The sequence below is a fragment of the Mycteria americana genome, chromosome 12 (genome assembly GCF_035582795.1).
Source record: "Mycteria americana isolate JAX WOST 10 ecotype Jacksonville Zoo and Gardens chromosome 12, USCA_MyAme_1.0, whole genome shotgun sequence".
Classification (NCBI taxonomy): Eukaryota; Metazoa; Chordata; class Aves; order Ciconiiformes; family Ciconiidae; genus Mycteria; species Mycteria americana.
This window is the reverse complement of record NC_134376.1, coordinates 9,345,460-9,369,075: the sequence shown is the minus strand read 5'-3', so window position 1 is coordinate 9,369,075 and position 23,616 is coordinate 9,345,460. Positions and strand designations below refer to the sequence as shown.

The following is a 23,616-nucleotide window of genomic DNA, read 5'->3' as shown; positions in this document are numbered from 1 at the left end:
GCAGGTACAATATTTACACAGTCTAGTTATACATATGCATAAGTAATTACACAAAGAGCTTTTCTATTGGTCTACATTTTCTTGTCTCAATCTTAAAGCTACAGTACTACTTTAATATTCTGCGCATGCTCAAAGGTGAGGGGTCTTCTCCCCTGCGCATGCTTGGGCCAGGGTCTCCAGCTCAAGGGGTGTGATTTTTAGTATTATAATGAGGATAGTTCGCGTAAGGGTGCTCCTTATCACACTTCTGCTAGCAGTTTCAGATTGTTCAAAACCATCTTAATTAGCTTACATATTTCTCCAGGATGTGCTTGACTCCCAAGGACAGTAATTCTTGATTAGACGTTCCACATTCCAGTATGAATTCCCCTTATCAACTTTATGTACGTCTCGGCCTTCCACTATCTTTAGAGCACGTATCATAGCTAAGTGCTTAGGTCAGACTGACCTTCCATATGTACTTGTATAATGCTGAATTTGATTGAGCACACAAGAGCAGTGCTGAACACCCCCGAGCACTGGGGCGTTGCACACCATCTCCGGAGAGCACAGATCACCTCAGCGTAGATGCACTTTCTCATGGGCTTTGGCTGTCCCTGTCCCTCACACACTGGCAGCAGGACACCATTTGAGAAGCCAGTGAGCTCAACATGGCTTTCCTCGGAACTGTTTGTAGCACTGATGATGATATCATGGGAAAAAAAAAATAAAACCAAGAAAAAGGCTTTGGCAATGCAAAGAGCCCAAGTGCCAGGTCAGGACTCCTGCTTTTGAGCATTCACAGCAAAAACACTTACTGCAAATGTCACTGTGATACAACAGGTAACGTCACTGCTTCTAGCCCTACAAAAGTCCCCCAGTCTGCTTTTATATGCCCAGTATGGCTGGGCATCGAGGTGTGCAGGACTTTGGTAGAGTTGGCTTTATTGCCTTTCAGCTTTATATATCTTTCCCTATTGATTAGGGCCTCGCTTCTGAAATGACGTGTGCAGGCAGAGTGCGAGGGCTGCCCTTGGACCCCCGACTGGAGCACAGTTACACCTGAACAAAGATCACGTCAGGATGGGTCTCGGGCAGCTCTGGCACGGGTCACGCTCAACCTCGCTGTGGGAACGGGGCTGCTCAAGAGGACATCCAGCAACAGTGTCCTTGGGCACGGCCGTTTTGCCTCTCTAAGGAGTGAAGCAATAGGCTTTTATTGTTGTTTAAATGTTGTCATCATCTCTGAATTGTGTAGCCACAATTACGCCATGTGACTAATTTCATTCTTCTCTAATCCAAGGATCTCATTAGACAAGCAGAGACTTACTTGTCTCCCCTCGTATGGCCTTCACTATACCACGTTTGGTGCTTACAAAAGTTGCAATGAGGAAATGTTGTGCTGGATAATACCTCATGCAAAACAGATGGCACAACAGCATCGCTGTTCAGACCGGACTCTGAGTTATCTAGAACAATGTAACTAATGATGCTGTAGTCTTTCAATCTAAATAGTTTGTTTAACTGGTAATATTTTATTTAAGATAGTTCTCAAAAAATAGAGCAATAATCAGAGACACAGCAAAATGCAGTAACAAACCAGAACTGCTAGTTAAATAATTCATTAGCTTACAACACCATGTACCGTCACAACAGAGTTTCTCCTGAGCCTGGTAAGACATTTCAATTGGAAGTGGGATGGTTTTGAAGTTCTTTTCAAACCCCAAAAGAAAAGCTTCATTCTAACTACTCAGGGAGTTTTAAAAGTTCACAATTTTGAGCTTTTTCAAAAGAAAAATCTCCATTCAGGCTGAGAAATTTAGCTCATTTGATGTTGAATCATTTATCGCATTTTAACTTGAGGTTTTTGGATGGGACAAAGATGAACAAATACCAGGAGTTTAGAAACAGATGGAGATTTTTTTTTTGGTCTTTTCTTTTTTCTTTCTTTTTTATCATGCCCACTTTTGTGACATAAATAATAATAAAGCTTGTAAAGTCCCGGAACTTATCTCCAATTGACATGGGTTTTGCTTTACCTCTCATTAAAACTTGGAACAGTTTCCCACTCAGCATCATACAGAGTAACTTTCTTTTAAAATCAATATTTTCAGACGTTAGATGATAAAAATCACTCTGAGATCAACACTTTGTGTGCTGAATTAATTAACAGAAAAGCAGATGAATGTACTTCTCTAGGAGAAATCAATAATCTTGAAAAATGAAAAGGTCTCTTTTGTCACCAACTCACTTTCATGGGTGTAGCTAACAATGTGAAATGTCAACGTACAAGAATAATGCTGTCTCCTCTCTTCTGCCAGGCACTGGTGGTATATGGTGATCATTTTACACCCCTGAGAGTAAAAAAGCTTACACTACCCAGTAAAAGAAATAAAACTCAGTGGCATCAAGAACAGCTAATCTAATACATACATTAAAAAGTATATGTATTACCTGTCTTTGTTCTGCAACAGCTAGTTTTTTCTAGTAGATGTAGATTTAACTCAGTGCTGAGCCTGGTTAAATAGAAAATGGCATAAATGACTTAAATGACTTAAACAGAAAATGGCATTTTTGATTAGAAAAGTATTAATGGCAACGCAGGGAACTTGAAAAAGGGCTGAGGGTAAAACTCTCTTCTAACGTGGGGATGGAGGTGGCTTGGGTGAAGCACAGCCCTTCCCCACTGAGACGGCAGGGTAGCACCGGGGACGGCTGTGTCTGTGGACGACATGAAGGAAAGCCAGGGCTTTAGTTTACTCCTACCGAGACTTGTTTATTCAAAGATTCAAACCTGTCACAGGATCTGACTGACCCTCCTTGTCCTCATGGAGGAAAATGTTGGTACAAGTTTGTTCCTGAAGAGCCCTTCAATCCCTGTCTGAGAAAATAATTAAGAGAGAAAGCCCATTCGGAATGGTCTCCAGTGTATTACATGGGTGGCATTATGGGAAGTAAATGAGGTGGCAGTCCATTCAGTAATTGCACCAACTCTGGACAATGAGCTGCTTTGCAATTGCTTACTGCTTCTGCCACGGGAATAATAAGCAACAAAACCTCACTGCTAATTGCTGAGGGTAGATTCTCTAAGATGCAGGTTAATTCAGTTAGTCATAGAAAACAGCTTGACAAAAAAGTAACGTTTATCTGGCAGCTGTTGTGAACGTGACCAGAATAGCAGATGGCCTGCAGCAGTTTGGTAAGCAGCAGGTAGTCTCTTACTGATTTCTTAGCTACTGTTTTAAAACTGACCTTTTACGTGGTTTTCTCTTAGTAATTCTTTTGAACCTAAAAATTAGATTTACAGTCTAATTCTATAAGCTTCTACTCATAGAGGTAGCCCTTAACGCCACTGAAATCAGGGGAAATAATTTCTAAATCAAGAAGCGGTTATGTGAGATGGGGACTGGACCCATCTGCTCCCAGGCGAGGCCCACAGTGCCCAGCCTGGGGTAGTGGGTTCAGGCCCATCACGTTTCCATTTCTTGAATTCCCTGTGCTATCCTGAGGAAATCCTGCACATTTTTTGCATCTAAAACAGAGATTACAACACCTGTTAGATGAATTTATATTTGCCAAGTGCCTTAAGATCCTCTGATGAAATGCAATTTGCGGTTAAAAGGAGCACACGCTAGGCTGTGGTTTTGCCTGCTGTGACTTGCGGACCGGCTGGCGGTTTTATCCGAACACCACCCTGGTCCCGACAGGCCTGTTTCCATCCGCACATCAATCTGTGTACGTGAAATGGCTTCATGGACGTGCCTGGTTTGGCACGGGAGAGGCTTGTTTTCAAATGTAGCAACCCAGTAAATGATGGGTTACAAAGGACTTCACCAGTAAAGGTAACTGCTTCTGCATTTCATCCTGTCAAAACTCAGGGATACTTTATTACTTAGGGTGAAATCTGGTCGTACTGATATTCATGGCCTTTTGAAGGTTTTTAAAGTTTTTTTTGAAGTTCAAGGTCCTTTTGAAGTTTTCCCAGAACAGTTAGGCAAAGACACAGAGAAGATGAATGGATCTCCTCTATGTTTAAATAGTCAAATATGCAATGAATGGTAAGCGGCAGAGCTGCCTTCCAGAAAATGAAAGCATTCACCACACCATCGCCTTATTACCTATGCAGAGCACTGGATAAATTGTCTGCTAGGATGAACTTTGCCTCCTCATTTCCATCCTCACGGGGACGTCTCAACTTGTAATCATTAATGAACTATCCCTGTAATGGAAGGGTGACTGTACAGTCTGGATATTGTTCAGAGCTGCTTTGGGAAACCCGAAGTTACTGAAAATGTCCAGCAGGTATCACAAAGCGGCAGCTGACGGCAACTTGGGCCTCTTGAAAGAAGCCACTAGGAAAGACCTCAACACTTCAGATGAAGCCGGGATGACACCCACCCTTCTGGCAGCATACCATGGGTATCTAGAAGCTCTGGAAGTCATATGTCGGAGGGGGTAAGTCAATCAGCCTCCATTGCTTAAAGCTTGTGGCTTAAAACTATAATTAGTGCATCATTTTTCTAATGCCCCGATGACCTCAGACCCAAAAGGCTGAAAATCACGGTCATTTCTTTCAATGCATTGCCAAGAATTGTTTCTTTTCATTTGCAATGGCCCAAACCTGCAAGCAGGTCTGTACGTGCGGTCCGTGAAGCCGCATTGACGTCAGCAGGACCATCTCGTACATGGAGTCCGTAGGGAGCGGTTAGTAGGAGCAGGGCCCTGGGACCTCACCTCGCTGTAACGGAGGAGAAGTTGGCCGACAACCTTTGGTGATAACATATCTTTGAAACTGGCTCTAGAGAAACACATTGTTTGAAACATTTTTAGCAAAAAGTCTCTCCCATTTGCTTCCAAGGTGCATTTAGCAGACATCTGTGAAGGTTTAATGCTTTCCAGAGGCAGGTCACAACTGATAGTTTTGAGACAGTAACATCTAAAATTGTTATTTCTCTGCTTTTTATAGTATTAGCAACTACCATAATGATAAAAATCATAATACTGTTTCAGAAGCTGGGGTACAATACTTGCAAACCTGGAAAAAAAAAAAAGTAAAGGAAGGTTTTCTACAGGTTTATTTTCTAATAGTGGTATTTCTGTTTGGTATATTTAACTGTACAACATGCTTAAAATGTATTACTGAAATCGTAATTACCTTCCCACCCTCCGTACTCTCTTGCCTGGAGCTTACCTTTCAAGCTGTGATTCTGTAATAAGATCTAATAAAAGAAAATCTGCTCTTGTGTAGAGATACAGTTAATAAAATATTCTTTCTGGGCAGAGAAGAAGATTAAGTTGACCTGTATTTTCAATCATAATAGTTTAAAGAAGATTGGAGGGAAAAGTTGAATAACTATTTGGATGTATCTGAGTTTTATTTTATTAAAAATAGAATTGAAAATATGGAATAAAAATAGGTTTTTCATAGATTTTCTTTACAGCTCATTGAGCTCAGGTGTGGCTGTAATAACACAATAAAAATGACCTTTGGACTGCATGGTTATTGCCGTGTCCCCAGGAGAAGCAAAAATAGATTGACAGTTCTTCAACTCATATAATTAAGGCAGCTCCAAGGAAATATCTAGAGTCAATAAAGGTTTGTCCTTGAACACCTAGAAGACAGAACAACTAGCTAAGGAACAAATAACAAAATAATTTTTTTCAAAATTTGAGTGAAAAATATGTCTTCTACCATACAAGCTGATAGAAGTCACAGAGAATGACACGAAGATCAGAATTTCTATGTATTTGTTATTTAATGTATTTCTCTTTTTCTTGGTAGAGGACAGCTTTGGGACAGTATTGCCCTCAAAATCTTCAAACATGCATTCACCTCCATTTTAATGCAAGATTTCTTGACACGATCAGCAAGCTGGGGCTGTCAGAGATACAGCTGTAGTCTCGCTGGTTTTCTTGGGAGAAGCTGAATTTTGGAAGACATTCAATCTGTTCTGCAGTCAGTTAATGTTTTCTTGTGAAAAAGTATTTTAATTGTTTTTAACAAATTCATCCTTTCCTTGAAGAAGTTTTCTGACAAAGGCACTGAGACACAAGATGGTTTTCTTTAGAGTAGTTGCAGATTTTAGGACATTCAGCCCTTGGAAAATGTAGCAATACTAACAATAAACCCCTTTCATCTTGAAATAGTTTATCTTCCCAGGCATCAAGAGACATTTTCTCTGCTTGCTTTGCAGGTAAATGAATACAGGCAAGACCAAGTAGCAGATGTGCTCTCTTTTGTGTGAGCTTCTTTCCTGGGAAAGCAGGGAAAAGAGGAGTATGAGAACCCAAAGTAGATGTCAAACCTTATCCAAAGTCCCACTGAGCTGGGAACAGACACTCCAGTTTGTCAATTGTTTGAGGCTCAAAGGCTGGCAGGCTCCACGGGAAAAGAGACCACAAACAGCTATGAAGGGACCTGGGGGAGGATGGATGACCCGGCACTCCCAAGGCTCAGGATAACGCAGCCTGCTTGCTAATGTGGGAATTAAGGAATCTGGCATGCTTGGCCGCAGTCAGGCAGTTCCCCAGGGCAGAGCCACAAAAGCAGAAATATGTACACATGGTTTCCATATGTCCAAGTGGAGAAACTTTGATCCTCAGCTGCCACCTCCCTGTAGAAATGCCTGCGCTCTCGCAGCCTGCGTGCTCAGGCTCGCCATTGTTTCTCAATGTGAGCAGCTCCGTGTCTCAGCTCTGCGGGGACCCCCAGACTCTCTCTTGCCTGTGGCGTTTCAGGCTGAAGGATGTTTTCAGATTTGGCCCTCAACAGATATGTTAGTGCTCTTCTTCAGAGATACTGAAAGCCAGAGATCAATGCCTGAAGGACATTTTGTGATAGGATGTACCATTTCATTCATAGTACAGCTGCCGTGGAACAAAACTCCAAGACATTGAGATGTTTAAACTCCCAAGAGTAGAAATTCTCCTTGTAAATTTGGCCCCTGGCTCTGAAGTTATTAAAGGTTTTGGGCTACTGTGGCTGCCTTGGTTATTGGTCACAGATGACTCAGACTCTGTTCTGAACCATTGCTAATGTTGATGCTGCCAAATATGAATTAGAAGATTCAAGCCGATTCTCATCTGCAGGCAGCAGTTCAGTGTGAAGTCAGTGCAAGAGTTAAAAAGAAAGCAGTACTTTTCACTGGCTTTAAATTCAATTGAAAAGATGTGGTATTTTATTTTCAAATGAGCTTCTGCTTTTCAAACCCCATGAGCAAAAGCAGCTTAAGGAGAACAAAAGAGCTGAATAAAAACAACAGCATCTATCTGAGCTTAATCTAATAGCAGTGAAGACAAATGTGTAATCAGGGCTTTACTCCTAATCATTTACCTATTACCTACCAAAACCTGCATGGGCTCATTAAATATGTATCACTGTGGCCAGTGAAGAATCCTCCTAATATTGTCCCTGCATTTGACATGCAAAAGGAAGAGTCACCAAAAAGCTTTTAAAATATTCAACCCAAAAGCTGTTGAAACAATTTTGCCATTAATTCCACTGAGTATAAGTTGAAGCCTGAGCCCACAGACGGGCAGGAATTAGAGCTTACGCCACACACGCAGCCAGACTCAGTGCTCGTGTAAGTAGGTGCAGCACCGTTCTAGAGGATGGAGCTAAGCTGACTCATTTTCATTGGGCTGTACTCCTCATAGCAAAGCCGAGCTAAACGTTTAGTGCCTGTTCAACCCCCCTGCAGTGCTATGCTTGGGTACGTCCAGCTCACTGTATGCTATTTTCCTTCTCAGGGGTGATCCGGACAAATGTGACATCTGGGGGAACACTCCTCTCCACCACGCCGCTTGCAACGGTCATATCCATTGTGTTTCTTTTTTGATCAACTTCGGTGCCAATATATTTGCTCTGGACAACGACCTCCGCACTCCCCTGGAGGTGGCTGCCAGCAGAGACCGCAATGAATGTGTCCGAATCCTGGACAAAGCTGCCACCGAGCAGAACATGCTGAATCCAAAGAAGGTCTCCAAACTCAAAGCACAGGCCCAGAGGAATGTGGAGAAACAAATCAAGGAATGTGAGAAGCGCCAAGAGAAACACCAGCATGAAATGAACCGGAATTATATGAAAGAAAAGGTTGGCACAGTAAATTCTTCCAGAGGGACACACTCCAGAGTAAAGTTGCCTAGTCTCTTTGCTTCAAATACACCACCTCCTTTCTCCAAAAATCTGAAAGATACCTTCAAACTGAAGGCAAAAAAGACAGCCGACAGCACAAGAAGTCAGGAAACACAAAGCAATGACCAAGAGGAGGGTACAAGTAGGAGAACTGTGATGCATTTGTTCAGTGAGAAAGAGGAGGATGAATTACTGAATGACCTTGGAGAGAAAAACTTTTCTGATAATGACAGTCAGGTCTCCATTTTTAAGCGGCCAGGTCTTGGCAAGATTGTATTTGGAAGGAATTTGGCTGCAGATGTAAATCCTGGAACTGTGTCTTCTGAGAAAGAAGGTATAAGCTTTAAAATATCCAGTGAGCTCTTTCAGTTTGAAAATGCTGAGAATGGCAGGGAAGACGATGCTGAAAATGGTACTGATATACCTTGGCATGGGGAAGAAGTCATTTGGGATGACGAGGAAGCAGAGAACACACCCCTTGAGGTATTTCTGGCATCACAGATGCTGGATGAGTTTCTTCCAGTCTTCATGAGGGAAAAAATTGATTTAGATGCCCTGATGCTATGTTCTGATGAAGATCTACAGAGCATTCAGATGGAGCTTGGGCCAAGAAAGAAAGTCCTGAATGCTGTGAATAAAAGAAAACAAGCACTCGAGAACCCTGGAAAGACTGTAGATACTTGCTTATAAATTAACATACCTGTTGCTGTAACCTGCACACTGATTCATTCTTTTCCTCTTTCCAAAGAGCATGCAATTCTTTTCAGACGTCTGCTAAAGCAAAAGGCAGAGAGGTTGCCAATTGCTTTAGAAAGGACAGGAAGGACAAAGATTTTTCTTTCTGGATAGATAGCTGTGGTGCGCAGGATATTAATTCAAGCATATTCTGCCAAAAAGAAAGAATGTGAAGGTAAAAAACCAAAAGCTACAGAGTTAAACCTTTTTCTCTCTGAACTGTCTATGGGGATTGGATTTCTCCTTGTTGGAATAACTTAATACTAGTGAAGGCCAGGCACACTACATTCCTTAACAAAGCCCTTCCCTTCTTCTCCAAAAGCGTAATGCAAAGAGCATTCCCAAAGCTTGAGAGCTTTGAGTTTTCTCCGTTCGCTTCTGTCAGATCGCTACAAACCACCCTTCCTGGTACCGATGATATTTTAGAAATAGCATCTGAACCTTGATTTCAGCTATGGCTTATTGACTCTAATAGCCTCTGAATGAATGTAAATGAGACTAATTTACAGCAAGTTTGTCTTCTTGTCAGTAAAGTGTTTTGCTACTGTATTGATATTAAAAATATATGAAGTACCTTGCCAAGAGATGTTTGGTGTGAGTTGTATATTCTTTTCTCTTGTGTCATTAAACTGGACCCAGTTGCTAACACCCATCATGTCCTAAGTGGCATCAAGACTGCAACACTTTTAACTACGAGAAGCTGAGGTTTTATTGTCAACATTTTTGATCTGTTTTGGTATATCCTCAGCTCAGTTCCTATGGGGCGCATTTGCCACATGAATTCCCAGAAACGAGGACTCATCACTCAGCATTTTCTGTTGGTTGTTGTCAGCCTCAGCCTGAAAAGTGCATGTAACACACACACAGAGAACTCATGAAAAGAGAAAGAAAACGAGACTGTGCTCCTGTGGAAGCTCCTGCTCTTTACAGTATATCTGGAGGCATTCACAGCAGGGTTCCCTTCATACCTCTCGGGCCTGTTCCCTTGGGAAGACAGCACTATCTGATATGAATTAACCACTCCTGTTGAGTTTTGTGAATCTGTCGTGGTTTAGCCCCAGACGGCAACTAAGCACCACGCAGCCGCTCGCTCACTCCCCCTCGGTGGGATGGGGAGAGAATCGGAAGAGCAAAAGCAAGAAAACTCGAGGGTTGAGATAAAGACAGTTTAATAGGGAAAGCAAAAGCCACACACGCAAGCAAAGCAAAGCAAGGAATTAATTCACTCCTTCCCATGGGCAGGCAGGTGTTCAGCCATCTCCAGGAAAGCAGGGCTCCCTCACGCGTAGCAGTTACTTGGGTAGACAAACGCCATCACTCCAAATGTCCCCCCCTTCCTTCTTCTTCCCCAGCTTTATATACTGAGCATGACATCACACGGTGTGGGATATCCCTTTGGTCAGTTTGGATCAACTATCCTGGCTGTGTCCCCTCCCAGCTTCTTCTGCACCTGGCAGAGCATGGGAAGCTGAAAAGTCCTTGACCAGTGCAGCAACAACTAAAACATCCCTGTATTATCAACACTGTTCTCAGCACAAATCCAAAACATAGCCCATACCAGCCACTATAAAGAGAATTAACTCTATCTCAGCTGAAACCAGGGCAGAATCTAATAAGGTGCTTGTAGCAGTCTTGCTCTGCCTAAGATCTCAGATTTTAGAGGCACAATTACTAGTAGTACTTTTATCTTTAAACTTCTTTTTATAGCTTTCCGTTAGTCAGCTATCATTTTTTCCTTAGGGGTATACTGCATTTGTGGACATTAATCCTAGTTAATTATCTATTTTGTCATGCTTCCTTCTTTCCACATCTTGTTGTTACTTTGATTTGTATATTATCATTCATTTCCCTGGCCAGACTTCATACTGCTTTCCTTCCTCCTTGGAATCCTGTACTTCAGCAAGTTGCTATTTTCTTCTATTAAGCATCAGAGTCCTGTTCTGTGCAACCTTAAACGACTGCTGTGCTTAGCACAGTAATTAAATCAGACAGCATCCCCCCAGACTCTGTGTTATTAACCTGCTGGGTTGTTTTCATTTTGGCTAAGAAACTCCCAAATGTCTAACAAAGCAAGAAGGAAATGATGAATCTTACATGTTTGAAGGCATATGACAAGTAGATTTTGAAGGGTCAAATCCTACCATTCTCAGTCACATAACCGATATATTTGCTGGTTCTTTACCTGCCCAAATGCTTGTGACCTGCCCACAACACACCATCAAAACATCAGTGAGTGGAGTCACCCACAGACGACCTGTCCAATAACTGCCATTATCACAGAACAGCTTCAGCAGTTCTCCGATGTGCCCCAAGTATCTCTAAATTGCACTGGAATTCCACCTTTCTGCATACTCACCTGTAAATCTGCCTGACTGCTGCGACCTCTGACAACCAGAGACAATGGCAGAGACTATCTGCACATAAATTGATTGACTCAGTTGTCACAAGCATCCAGCATGTTTCAGTATGTCCTTAGGTATCCTCAGTAACTCTATGGAGATAGCAGATACAGCACAAGATCTATAGGAAGGAGTTCCTTGTCCTTCTGGAGCTGCATCTAGAGACTGAGTAAGAAGCCCCAGAGCACCTCACATGACACTTATTTTTAGGCAATGGAATGAACCCCAATATATATAACCTTTTAAAATAAATTTTAAAAAAAAGTGCAATAGTGCTAGTCCTTTTCTTGCAGGGTGGTCCCAGAAATTGGCCTCTGGTATAAAGCAGCCATGTGGAACAACTGGGGGGAAAAATTATAAAAAGGAACACTCAGATTTCACTTCTGTGCTTTGCTGTTTTCCAAATTTTTTTTCACCAACCCCTTTGTTTCTGTTATAATTTGAAGTATGTAAATTAGCGAATCCCAGATCTGACTCCTTAGTAACATTGGTACAGCACAGTTCAGTTGGAGACACTTTATATATCACATGTGCAATCTTATAGCCCCATCCAAACCCAAATCATAAAACCATGGGCTCTCACATGATCACAGCCCTGCCAAGTACAAGATTCTCCTTCCTTAAGGATTTAATACTCTGCACTGGACAGACATCAAGAGGAGGGAATGTGCAGCATGGGATAATGACTGCAAAACTGAGTATCACAGTGGAGCACAGCATTCTCAATTTGTTTTCCCCTTTACATTCAGTGATTACATTTACTGAGAGGTATTCAAGTTGTTGCAGTGACTACTCTTCTTTATCTTCAAAAAAAACCCCACCCAAAACAAAAGTAATGGACAACAAAATGAAAGTCAAAGAAAAACAGCAGTATCTATTTAATATTAAACGTAAATGCAAGTTACACAATTTCTTGAGACTGATTTGTAAGAAAAGGAAACATGGAAATTAAGGCTATTATTTCCCCTCAAAAAAATCTAAAGACAGCATCCAAGCAACTCCCATTGTAATTGAATCGAATCCTCTTCATGAATTCAGAGGTAAAATGCTGAAGCCAGGCTCCCAGAACCTCCTCTTGCCAATGAAAGCCGAGAACACTGTGGGTTTTCAGAACCAGTTTTTTGGACTAGTTCCATCTACTTTTAAAGTGCATGGTCTGTAGAAGAGTACATGTGAAAGTAAACTGTATTTGTCTTCTTCCCAAACACTATATCTCACTTCAAATTACAAACTTTGTTTTACACAGGCACAGAACTGGGATAATATTGTCATAAATAGTAAGTGCAAGTTTCCATACAGTTCTTGAATTATGGAACATCGATGGCTGTCACATTTGTCTCACACTAGTGGAGTTCTCCATTGCTGAAGTAACAGGCTAAGTCAACACATGCATTTCTGAACACTTCAGAAGTGATACAGAAGAAAACGTGTAAAAATAGAAAGGCAATTTTGCTACAATTAAAACATGCAAAAGCTTACAGAGAAATTTCTGTTCTTGTTTCTGCTGATACAAACAAGGTCAATGGAGTTAGATTTCTATCTGCATAAACACATGCTTTAGCCCTATTCACTTACTGGTCTGATATCCTTCCGTGCTAAAACTCTGCAAATTACAAACTCTGCCACTTACTACTTTTTTCCAACTAGTTTATACCAGGCTTATAACTTGGAGTATTATTTACGTCACACCTGCACTGTACTCATTAACCTCTTCTATACTTACTTATGCACCATCAAGGGCTTTAACACTAACTGCTTCTGAATCTCCTTCCTGTTCCTCTGCTGTATTCTACTGGCATCAATATAGAATGACCATGTCATCTAGTCCTTCCACAGAGTGAGGAAAAACTTAATAGCCTGCATGAAATATGTAAGTAGAAATAAAATTTCATGAGGCACAACTCTAGCCTGAGACAGGAATTTGTTTCCAGGGCAATAGCTATTTTTCAGCAGATGCTCAATCTTTTGTAAGGCAGTTGCGTAACAGCACAAAACTGGAACTTTTCCTTATGTAGAACATCACTGGGTTCCTCTGCCAAGAAAGGATCATGGAAATTCCTGCCCCAGCAGATACCCACTGGGATAAAAGAACAATTACCAATTGATGCATAGTACAGCCAAGGTGAAAACATTTGCCTGTATACTTAAAGTTTATCCACTGAAATCAATTTGCACGGTTCCAATCTTCAAGAAACTTAGAAAAAGAACTTACGAACACCATAGATTAATTAAAAAATCTCCCCACAGGATATAGATAAAAGTTAAATCAAAACACATTTTTAGTACTCACATTTTGGGTGACTCCTTGTAACATGAAAGTGGCAATATCCCACTCAGGAATGTACTAGGGGAGGTACTGAGTATAGTTTCCTTCCAGTTAAAATGTACATATTAGCTCTGATTTTTTTCACTCTAAGTCTTCCTGGCCAGGTCTTTTACAACAGACAGAAATCTAACTGTATGGAGGCATCATTATTCATATAAACTCTCACTCAGGAGTGTGTTCTTAAGTGAAAAACCATTGGGTCTGAGGGCAGAGAAAGGGGATTGTGGGGGGTGAAAGTAAGGACAGTGACTTCCAGATCCCAGTCTGAGCTGGAAGGGAAGGGGTGTCCAGGAGTCAGGGGAGGGCTGTGTTCCCAAGAGAGACTGAGGACTAGGTTACTGTCAGTGTAGCACTGAAACCCACAGTTGCATTTAAAGTACCACCACAGATAAATATGATGCCAGAGTCCATTCTCCAAACTGATATATTTCACTCCAGTATGAATTACCTCTCTAAAAACACAAAATATACCCACAGACTTCTGCTACATAAATAATTAGGGAGGAAAGGCATTGATTCCAGAATTATACCAAAATATGTAAAAAAACCCCTTGTTAGTATCACTGCAAACATCTGATACTTGCCATTACATGATACACATTTATTAGTAATATTGCAGGTATCTAATACTTGCCATTAGAAAACTGTAGAAATTAGTCTATTGCTGAAATTTTACTTTTCATTCTTGAATGTTCTAGAAGGGCCACATTCAGATAGGATTGGTGCCTTTCTTGTTAACAAAAGATCCGAGGAAACTAAGTGCAAACAATTTTCTTGGCCTCATTGGCATTGTAGATTTCTCTCTTTAGTTCCCAGCTGACCACGAGTCATAAACAAATTTTGCTGCTACTGTATCTTCAACCGCCATCCCTGAAAAAAAAAATTAAAGTAACCTCCAAACAGTTCTTCAGCTGTACAGAACAATTTAGCTTCAGAAGGGAACAGAAGGACTCAGGAAATTATCTAACTGGACAGGAACAAAAATCGTTCCCCATCCCAAACACCTACAGTGTTACATTCAAAGTTTATAGCCATCGTGTAACTGTTAGGTGTGCTATATGAAGTTAATATAACAGTATGAATCTGATTTTCAGTGTTCATATCACAACTTGGCCCTTTTGGACCTCTTTCCTGCAAACATCAACTCGAACCCCACAGTAGAGTACTACATTGCCTGTAAGTCAGACAGACTTCAGGGGCATAACAGTAGGGCATTTTGGTTGGAGCTGTATTAATAAACACTGCAGTCATGTGTTAAACAATTGTGAAACGGAAAATGTACTTCCTCCTATTGTTTGTTTGCTTTCCTATCACTTTTCATTACATTGGTCCTGCTAGATAAATAAAAAGGGAAAATGCAAATCACATTCTAGTTTCTTCTGGACAGTGCATTGCCACAGCAGTTTTGAAGATGATCAGCAGCTTTCCCACGCATGGGGGACCTAATAAATAACAAGGCATTGTTTTCTGTCAGACTTGTACACAGGAGGGGTTGTTCTTACCCAGCGATTTAAACACTGTTGTTTTCTCAGGCAGGGCTGGTTTCGTACCCTTCACTACCTCTCCCAGCTCAGCAAAAATCTCTGCCTGTAAAACAAATATATATTTATACAAAAACATAATATCCATACATACATTAAGAGAAAAACTTTTTCTGAGTGACTTCAGAAGAAAGAACTCTTCCAGTTCTGCTATCCCAGAACAGATTCCTTTCCATGCTGAAGCAGATCAGTATTCAGACAAATAATACAGAAACTGGACAGAAATCAGAGCAGTGGAATGGTTTTTAGAGAAAAACAGCTGACAGACTTTCCTCAGTCAGTAAATTACAATGGATAGCTTGTTACGTATCCAACAAAACACATGGGGTTCTGCACACCTTACTGTATCTGGACCTCTTACGTTAAACCTCAAAAGCGGAAACCATATTTGTTCTGAAAAAAAATTAAAAGAGGAAAAAAAACCCCTCCATTAAACCTAAAAGAGTGCCTGCTGTCAAATTTCTGCAGATCACTGTCTGCTTGGCTTCTGTCATCCATTCTCTAGAGGCCTGATGTGTGTCAATCACACTGAATATTATGGGAAGAAAAAGTTACAGGTTTTAAATATTTTTCTAATCTATTTCTTAACATAACTACCAAACAGTGTGGGGAATGTAGGTCTTTCAAAATCAGTATTTTGTTATTGTACACAAAGGCCAACACTGAAAACATGCTACTGTAATATGGTGCCATGGAATGGCTGATACAGAGATTGCATGGTTTTGGCATAGACATATAGAAGCCTCAGTTTGAAACCAGTTTATCTTTCAGCCTGTGCCTGGAAAGTGTTAACAGCTACATTTGATGCTCTAAAAGTTTCAGTGTAGCACATCAGTACCAACTCATTCCCAATGCAAGCCAACTGCCAAAAAAATAAAGTCCATAATTTAAGAAAGTCTTACCCCTGACAATATAACATCTCCCGATTCCGTAAGAGCAGCCTCTCTGGAATCCACAAACAGAATGGAATTCTTCATCAGTTCATCATCCAGTTCTCTCCAGTCTGGTCTGCTTGCTCCAACAGCTAAGACAACAAAACTGATGAACTTGGGAGGAATGTTTAAAACAAATTCAAACCACATTTTGTCCAAAAGACACATGTGAAGTAACAACAGACATTACTGTGGAAATGTAATATACAAACAAATTGCTGTTAGCACTGGAGACATGCTGATTGATAAAACAACAAAAAAAATAGGATGTGCCTGAGCAACTGGTAAAAAGCCTGGATTTCTCTCAACCTGGCCTCAGCTGTAATGCTGACATATATATGGCCTGTTTCTGTAAGGTGCTAACCCCCTAAATTTCCACTGATGTCAAAGGATGACATTGGGTCCAACCCTCCAAATTACAGCTCATTAAAATGTAGAGCATCCCTGACCTCTAGTCATGCACGTGCTGCTGCCGACAAAAGTCTTACATTCCCCATAAGCACAGCCAGAACAACTGGAATCAATTGGCCTTTGCATTTCAACCTGCTGAAGCATTAAACTGCAGCTCTTCAGGAAGCAGAAGTGAGCTTCCTTGCTGGAACTGTTTCTACCTCTTTGGTACACTACTCAAACTGCTCCTTCCAAATAATGCTGACAGAGAAAAAAAGGGGAAGTAGCTCTGCTTAGCCCTTCATCATCTCATATCAATACAAGAAATGAAGAGATACATGTAACTATCTGTAGCTACAAAACAAACAAGCCTTTGCTAGGAGCCTTCTAAATGACCCCGATAAATAAGTGTGACATAGTTACTCTGTTCTGCTTACAGAAGGCACCGTTAGAATAAACTTTGATCATTTGGTGACACAATTAGGGGAAGATAATCTTAAGGTTATACAGACTACAACTCTTCTGCAGACAAACAGTAAACTGTTTCTGTGACTGCTGAATGTAAAAGTTTTTGTTGCTTTTTTATTTTTTAAACAGAGTTAACCAACACCTAACACAGCTCCTCTAAAACATTCAATATTTGATTTGTCAGTAGAATATCCTTGTCAGCAGACTCTGGGTAGCTGAGGCATAAGAAAATCATCTCCCTTCGTCCATTATCTCTTGTACCCTTGTTTTTCACCAGATCATTACCAAACACCCTGAACTTTATGGTCCTTTCATTTGATCCAGACTGTGGTTTTTATGTGTCTATAGAGAAAAATAAGATTTGAAGAATCCTTCAATTATCCTGAACAGAGGAGAACCAAAAATACTTTGGTTGCACAAATACTTTGTGCAGCAAAAACTTGCACATGCAGACAGAGAGTTCAATGCTACTAATTAGGATTTTTAAACCTATAGCCTTCTATTATTTCCTTGTAACATTATAAGCAGTACAAGTTGAGCAGGCTATAGATTTTCACCTACCTGGGGAAAATGAAAACAAATCAAGGAGCTTAACTTTTTAAATATAGCAAGACCACTATCAACTTGTTATGGGCTAAAAAAAAGTTATAGTGTAGTCAAATGTTTTTTAAAAGTGTCCAACTATTATGGAATAATAAATTCCATGTTGCATGAATGCCTCTTCAAACAGCACAAATGCCTCAATGGAGGGGAAAAAAAAAAAAAAAAAGAGGCAAAGAAAGGAGAGGGGTCTTTGTGTATGCATCGCCTCAGTGACTGTAGACCTTAATTGATTTTGGTTGTACTTCTGGCTTCCATTCCATGACATAACACAGACAACAATATTCAATCACGAAGGACAAAACTGAGTTTGAAAAATTGGTAGGATGCTGCTGGAATGAGGGACCTTCCTTTAAATTGTTCCCTTTGACAAGTCGCTTTTGTCTTCTTACCATGCCATCTGGAAAGCGCACAAGGTCATCTGAACCAGGCCCACAATTAATGAAATAAGCAAATGTGGGCATGTCCAGAGAGTCCAAACAATGGCGTGGCAACATCATTACAAGGCAGGGGGCGGGGGAGAAATCAATGTGATCAGCCCAAAAAGTAACAAATAGAAAAGCTTACAAAACTGGGTGAAGAAAAAAAATACAACTACCAGGGAAACAGCACAATGAGCAGAAATCACTTTGGAAATAACATGTTTGTAAGGGTTATTTAAATGGAGAGCAAGGTGAGCATCAAGTGACAAGATGGTAGCAAAGATGATGCACCACTAGGGAAAAAAGCGTATCCCATGCTCTAGCAAACATCCAGTGCTGGAATATGCAGGAGTTCTAGCTCCAGACAACCAGGAAGACAGGGCTGGGAAGAGTGGTCCTCACTAAAGGGGAAAAGTCAAAATGGAAAGAACATTCATTCTGAGAAGCACAGAATATTGCTTTTCAACAGTTTTTGATGCTAAACAATGTGATAATAAATATACCCTTTAAACAATGAGAACATAGCATACCATTGATATGGGCACCTGGTTTTACCCAGTCTCCAAATAAAATTGGTGTTGTTGCCATAGTGACTGTTATAATCACATCAGCCCCAGTAACTGCCTCCTGAGCAGAAGAGCAGACCTGCACTGGACCATTAACTGAATTAGCAAACTTCACCGCTTTCTCTTTGGTGCGATTCCATATCCTGACCTTCAAGGAAAAAAAAGACAAACAGATTAGCTTAAGAATTTCTCCTTGCTGAAACAGAACACTGTTTAAGTTTTCAGTAGATAATTACATGTATCCTAAACACAGGTTTTTTCCCCTCTTTAACATTCTCGTCATACAAGTGACTAAATTTCACATGAGTGCAGCTACATTTGAATGACTGTTTTGTGATGCCAGAATAACAACTCCTTGTAGAGTTGTATTTATAAAATACAAATATTTCCAATAAATATATTTAAGGGAAAGTCACAGAAGACTCATCCAAGTATGGCACACACAGTAGGATTTTCTCAGAGAGAAAAAGCCATCTGAAACTTGACTTTGTTTCCAACCCCCCTCCTTTTTTTTTTTTTTTTTTTTTAAAGACCAACATTTGAGCAAGAAATTCTACAGTTGTTCAGAGTATTCTTGGGTTCTACAAAAACAGACTCAAAATACAATTAATCCCTTAACTTCTTTGGCTGTAGTAGGATTTACTTATATTAAATCTTCCCAAAACATAACAGAGAAAAATAGATGTATCCTGTTAAGATGTGTCCATTACCTCTTTAAATGTGAACAGCTCCATGAAGATATCATAATGGCTATATGCTTGAACACCAGCTCCCAAAATGCACAGCACTTCTGCAAAAGCTGGCATTAACAACTAAACAGTATCAAATATAAAAAAAAAAATGTAAGGATGATATATCAACGGATATGACAAATCTATATCAAAATACTACAAAAGAAAGCAGTATCCATAGTCCTTCTAAACAAAAATATAATTTTTTAATGCAAAAGCTAGTATTGGTTCATATTAATATAAAACAATATTCAATTACCACTATATATATATAAAATTTTTTAAAATGAAAAAGCTAGCGTCAATAGCACTAAAGTACATCTTGGCTTGATTCCAGTTTTGAATGTCCAACTCTTGAAATTCAGACTTAACATGCAACAGCATGAGCCAATGCAAATTCTGGGGCCTCGGCACACTCTAATATTAGTATAATGTATTACACCTAGGTGACTAATTAAGTGTAAAACTACAGTGTTGATGTTCTGCACTGGCTGAAAACAGGGCTCATAATACTGAAAGCTATCAGTACTGAAAGTAGTAGCTGCATGGGTAAACTGGTCCTGGTAGCCCCAAACTAAACCTTCTTTTTCAATTCACTGAAGCCATAAATCATACCACAAGCAGACCTTGGCATTGTAAGAGCCATGATAAGTATGCATCAGGCATTGTAAAAATAGGGATGGTTCTGAGGAACAAATATTAAAATTCAGTTCTGATTGGTTTTGGTTTTCTGGTTTAGTTCTTGCCTGTGATTCACCAGTAGTTGGCAAAGGTGAAGACAGGGCTGCTGGAGTGCAGCCCGAAGCTATCCTTGTGTCTTGTTTATGCATTTGCTGTGGCCACTCACTCCTGTATAAAAAGCTTTTGAATTGCCTAGGCTCTCAACACTTATTCTGCTGCAAATAAATTGAAAAAAAATCTCATTGATCCCATTTTTCAGTAGCAAGAACTCTTTTTAATGTTCCTTTCAAAGACTCTGAAGCACTGATTTCAAAGGCTCCTTGCATAAAAGCATGGGTCTTTGAAAAGCAAATGCCATAAAGAGGACAAGATGACAACTATGAGCTAAACTCAAACACTCCTGAAAATTTCCCAAAACAGCAGACAACAATGAAAGATCTGATCTTGAAGTCCCTTCAGCAGCCAAGCTCCTTTGAGGCCAGCAGAGCCTTGACTGTGTAAAAACTGTCAGAACTGCCCAAGTATAGAATGGCTGAGATGAATGAGGTCCTATAACCTCATGTCCAAGGAATCCATTGTAAATTGCTCTGTCCCTTGGACCAGGGGAAGCTCCTGGGGACAGGTTCTTCACTCCAATTTTATGTCAGTTTAGCTCTATTGCCATGGACAGAGTCACACTGGCATGAAGACTGCCACTAACGAAGTGGTGAGATCAGCCTTCAGTCTGATGCAAAGCTGATGGGTGAAAAACAGAGCTCTGGCTCTCTTCTTATTGCCTCATCCTTTGAGGTGAAGACTGAAATCCTGCTGTTCACTGGACACTGACTTGCTCTCTTCCCACTATTAGCAGCCCAGCCAAATACGGTTTTAAAAAAGAATTCAAAACCAACAACTTCCAACTGAAATTGAAAGGATGTAAAGCAACACACAGCAAGATACACCTCACCCGTCTTCAGACACTGAAGTTTATGGCTGTAGTCAGGAACAGTCATCTGGACATCTTCCAGTGACAACAGAGCAACTGACAGCCACCCAGCCACCTCTGGACAAGTCATCCCTCTATCTTCACCATCATCTATCTTAAGAGGACCCATGTTGCCCCCTGGAAATGTGCCTTTTTCCTCTTTCTCCACGTCCAGTAAAACCCACCTGTCCTGGCCCGACAGCAGAAAATGTACATCTAAACAAACTGAATTTATCACCACAGCTGCATCACCCAAAGCTGTAAATGAACATGTTAAGACAAGCACAAAAGAAAGAAAATCACAGAGGAAGACACCTCAGTAAATTCCCAGAAGAGCATGCAGAATGAGCCACAAAAACATAGCTCAGATTCCTTCTCCAATCACACATAAAATGTTAAAGCCAGACATGACTCACTCAAAACAGAAAACTCTGCTTTTAAGTTTTCCCTGAAGGTACATACATTATCATAAATCTACTTTAAAGCTGTATTTGATGAAAGGTGTTTACATCATTCCTTCTAGTTATTTTATATACAACACCACTAAATCTGTCCCAATTTAGGAAACAGAAGATATACCTTGGTAGCAATTGCAGAAACTGCAGCTGTTCGTTTTGCTGTAATCACACTGCCATCTAGGACCTTTAAAAAAAAAAGTTCAAACAGACTGAAATGAACACTGAAAATATGAGTCAATACCAAACATTTTCATCTGATTTGTGAATTATGTAATACTACAGGGCACAGATAAAAATATAAGAGTTGGTAATTACTATTATAGGAACCACAAACCATATAGAATAACATGTTTAAACTGGGCAGATTCTCTGTCTACTCCAGTTCTTCCACGTCATTCCACCTGCACAAATGGAGTGAAAACTGGTCAGAGCTGAGCCATCCCTAACTCACACAGTTCTTCATGCACTGCACTTCCCTGGCTCTCCAACGCAGGGAACAGATCGATATAACTGCAATACCCTGCACTCCAGTAAGACCAGGGACCAGCGCAAACTGGCAGTGGTTCATGAGTCCTGCACTGTCTTGGTCTGTACAGAGGGATGATAGGGACCCATGGAATTCCTTTAATGTGTATCATACACAGTGGGGCACTCCTGCCTCAATGTGCATTAGCTACTGTGTACAACTGAATTAAGGAGCTTAAAAAGGTGACACACTTTCTGATACAGCTTAGGAATAAAAGCCCGATATAGTTTTCTTGACCATTTTGGCCCTTTAATAATCATTATTACTAAAGTGTAATGAAAATGGTCAATACTCTTAAAAAATTCTTAAATTCTTTAAACAAACAAACAAAAAAATCAGACTCTGAATACTATTCCCTATTATACCAATTGTAAATCTCTTTAGATTTAACTTAAGATGGCCCAAGATCAATTCTTTATTCAGCAAAGTTTTTTTTTCCCTTTCAAACGCAAGGTAAACTTTTCCTGATCATTTCTCTCTTCCAGTCACCCTGTGAGCCATCAGATTCCCTTCAAATGACAAGTAGCAGTAAAGAGCAGACAGCATACAGTTTAACATGTATGAAAGATAAAAGGCTTTAGGCCAAATCCTCATTTGGCACAAAGACGTTTTCATCGATGATGTAGGTAAACTCAGGCCAATTTACACCAGTTCCAGTTTCTAAGAATCAGAAGGGAGAACTGACAGGGCATTAACAGAGAAGAAAGCAGAAACACGCATGAAAACTCACAGCTTTTAAAGAACCGTTTCTGGGGTCAAATAAGAGGACAGTCGCTTGGTGAGAAGGGACGGAGGAATCTTTCTTGTGCTCATAAAAAGTCACCAACTTGGTTGTCAGAGCATCGTCTGCGGCACTGTAAGCAGGCATGACTCCCAGGAACCTCGTAAGAGAATTACTTACGTTACTTTTGTACCTTTAGCATGGGAGCCTACAGCCACCGGAGTAGTTAACACCAAACGGCTGCTGACCGGTTAATCAGTAACTCGGTACCGACGACCTTTTCCGATGCCCTAATTCCTTCCCCGCCGCAGGCCCACCCCCCGTTGCCGCTACCCCCGTTCCTCGCTCCGGAGGGGCCGCACCTCCTCCCTCCGGCTTTCCCCCACCGTCCCGCCCGGGGCTCCGCCAGGCCACCCCCCCGCAGCGCGCAGCGCCCACCCCGCCTGCAAGGCAGCCCCGCTGCCCGCCCGCCTCACCCGCCGTGCCGGTGCACCGGCACCACGGTGCGGACGGGCTGCACGACGCCTCCCGCCGCGCCGGCCGAGAAGTTGGCCAGGGCGGCCTCCAGCGCCGGGAGCAGGAGGCTGGCACGGTGCAGGTGCTTCTCCACCTCCTCCGCGCCGATGAAGACGGGCGGAGTCAAGCCCATGGCGAGCACCGGCCAGACGAGTGCCAACCCCGGCCCCGCACCGCCGCTAAGTACTCGGCGGGGCGCCCCCGCCCCCCGTCCCGGCCCCGCTGCCGCCCGCCCCGCGGTGGCACCGCCCCGCGGCCCACCCCGGGGTCCCGGCTGCCCCTCCGCGCCGCGCTCCCCTTACGGGCACGGCGGGGACACACACGCAGCCCGGCCGCTGAGAGACGTGCCGGGGCTCGAGGCGAGCTCCGACGCCCCGGGAACGGCCGCGCCCCCTCAGGCACCACCGCGGGGGGAGGCGGCTGCGAACACCACGAAATGGGTCCGCCGCGATTTATTTACGGTTCGCCACAGCCCGGAGGCACCGCCAGGACCCGCGCCCCGAGCGGTGGAACACCCCCCGCTGACC

General features: G+C 41.6%; 2 protein-coding genes across 3 annotated transcripts; one reads left to right on the top strand and one right to left on the bottom strand.

Annotated features, from left to right (window-relative positions):
- The first annotated feature begins 4,270 nt into the window (after nt 1-4,270).
- On the top strand, nt 4,271-8,803 carry ANKS4B (ankyrin repeat and sterile alpha motif domain containing 4B). The gene is made up of 2 exons (XM_075515267.1): nt 4,271-4,434; nt 7,729-8,803. Exons 1-2 carry the CDS (start codon nt 4,271-4,273, stop codon nt 8,801-8,803), a joined length of 1,239 nt encoding a protein of 412 aa, XP_075371382.1.
- A 3,295-nt stretch (nt 8,804-12,098) lies between these two features.
- Nucleotides 12,099-23,599, bottom strand: CRYM (crystallin mu). 2 transcript variants are annotated; one of them, XM_075514628.1, is made up of 8 exons: nt 23,392-23,599; nt 22,583-22,733; nt 21,448-21,510; nt 19,203-19,304; nt 18,457-18,640; nt 16,017-16,138; nt 15,076-15,160; nt 12,099-14,443 (listed from the first exon to the last, which is right to left on the bottom strand). In XM_075514628.1, exons 2-8 carry the CDS (start codon nt 22,718-22,720, stop codon nt 14,379-14,381), a joined length of 759 nt encoding a protein of 252 aa, XP_075370743.1. In that variant the 5' UTR covers nt 22,721-22,733; nt 23,392-23,599; the 3' UTR covers nt 12,099-14,378. The 2 variants fall into 2 exon arrangements, with proteins under 2 accessions (XP_075370743.1, XP_075370742.1); XM_075514627.1 differs by lacking the exon at nt 23,392-23,599 and adding an exon at nt 23,050-23,262.
- Nucleotides 23,600-23,616: the final 17 nt, after the last annotated feature.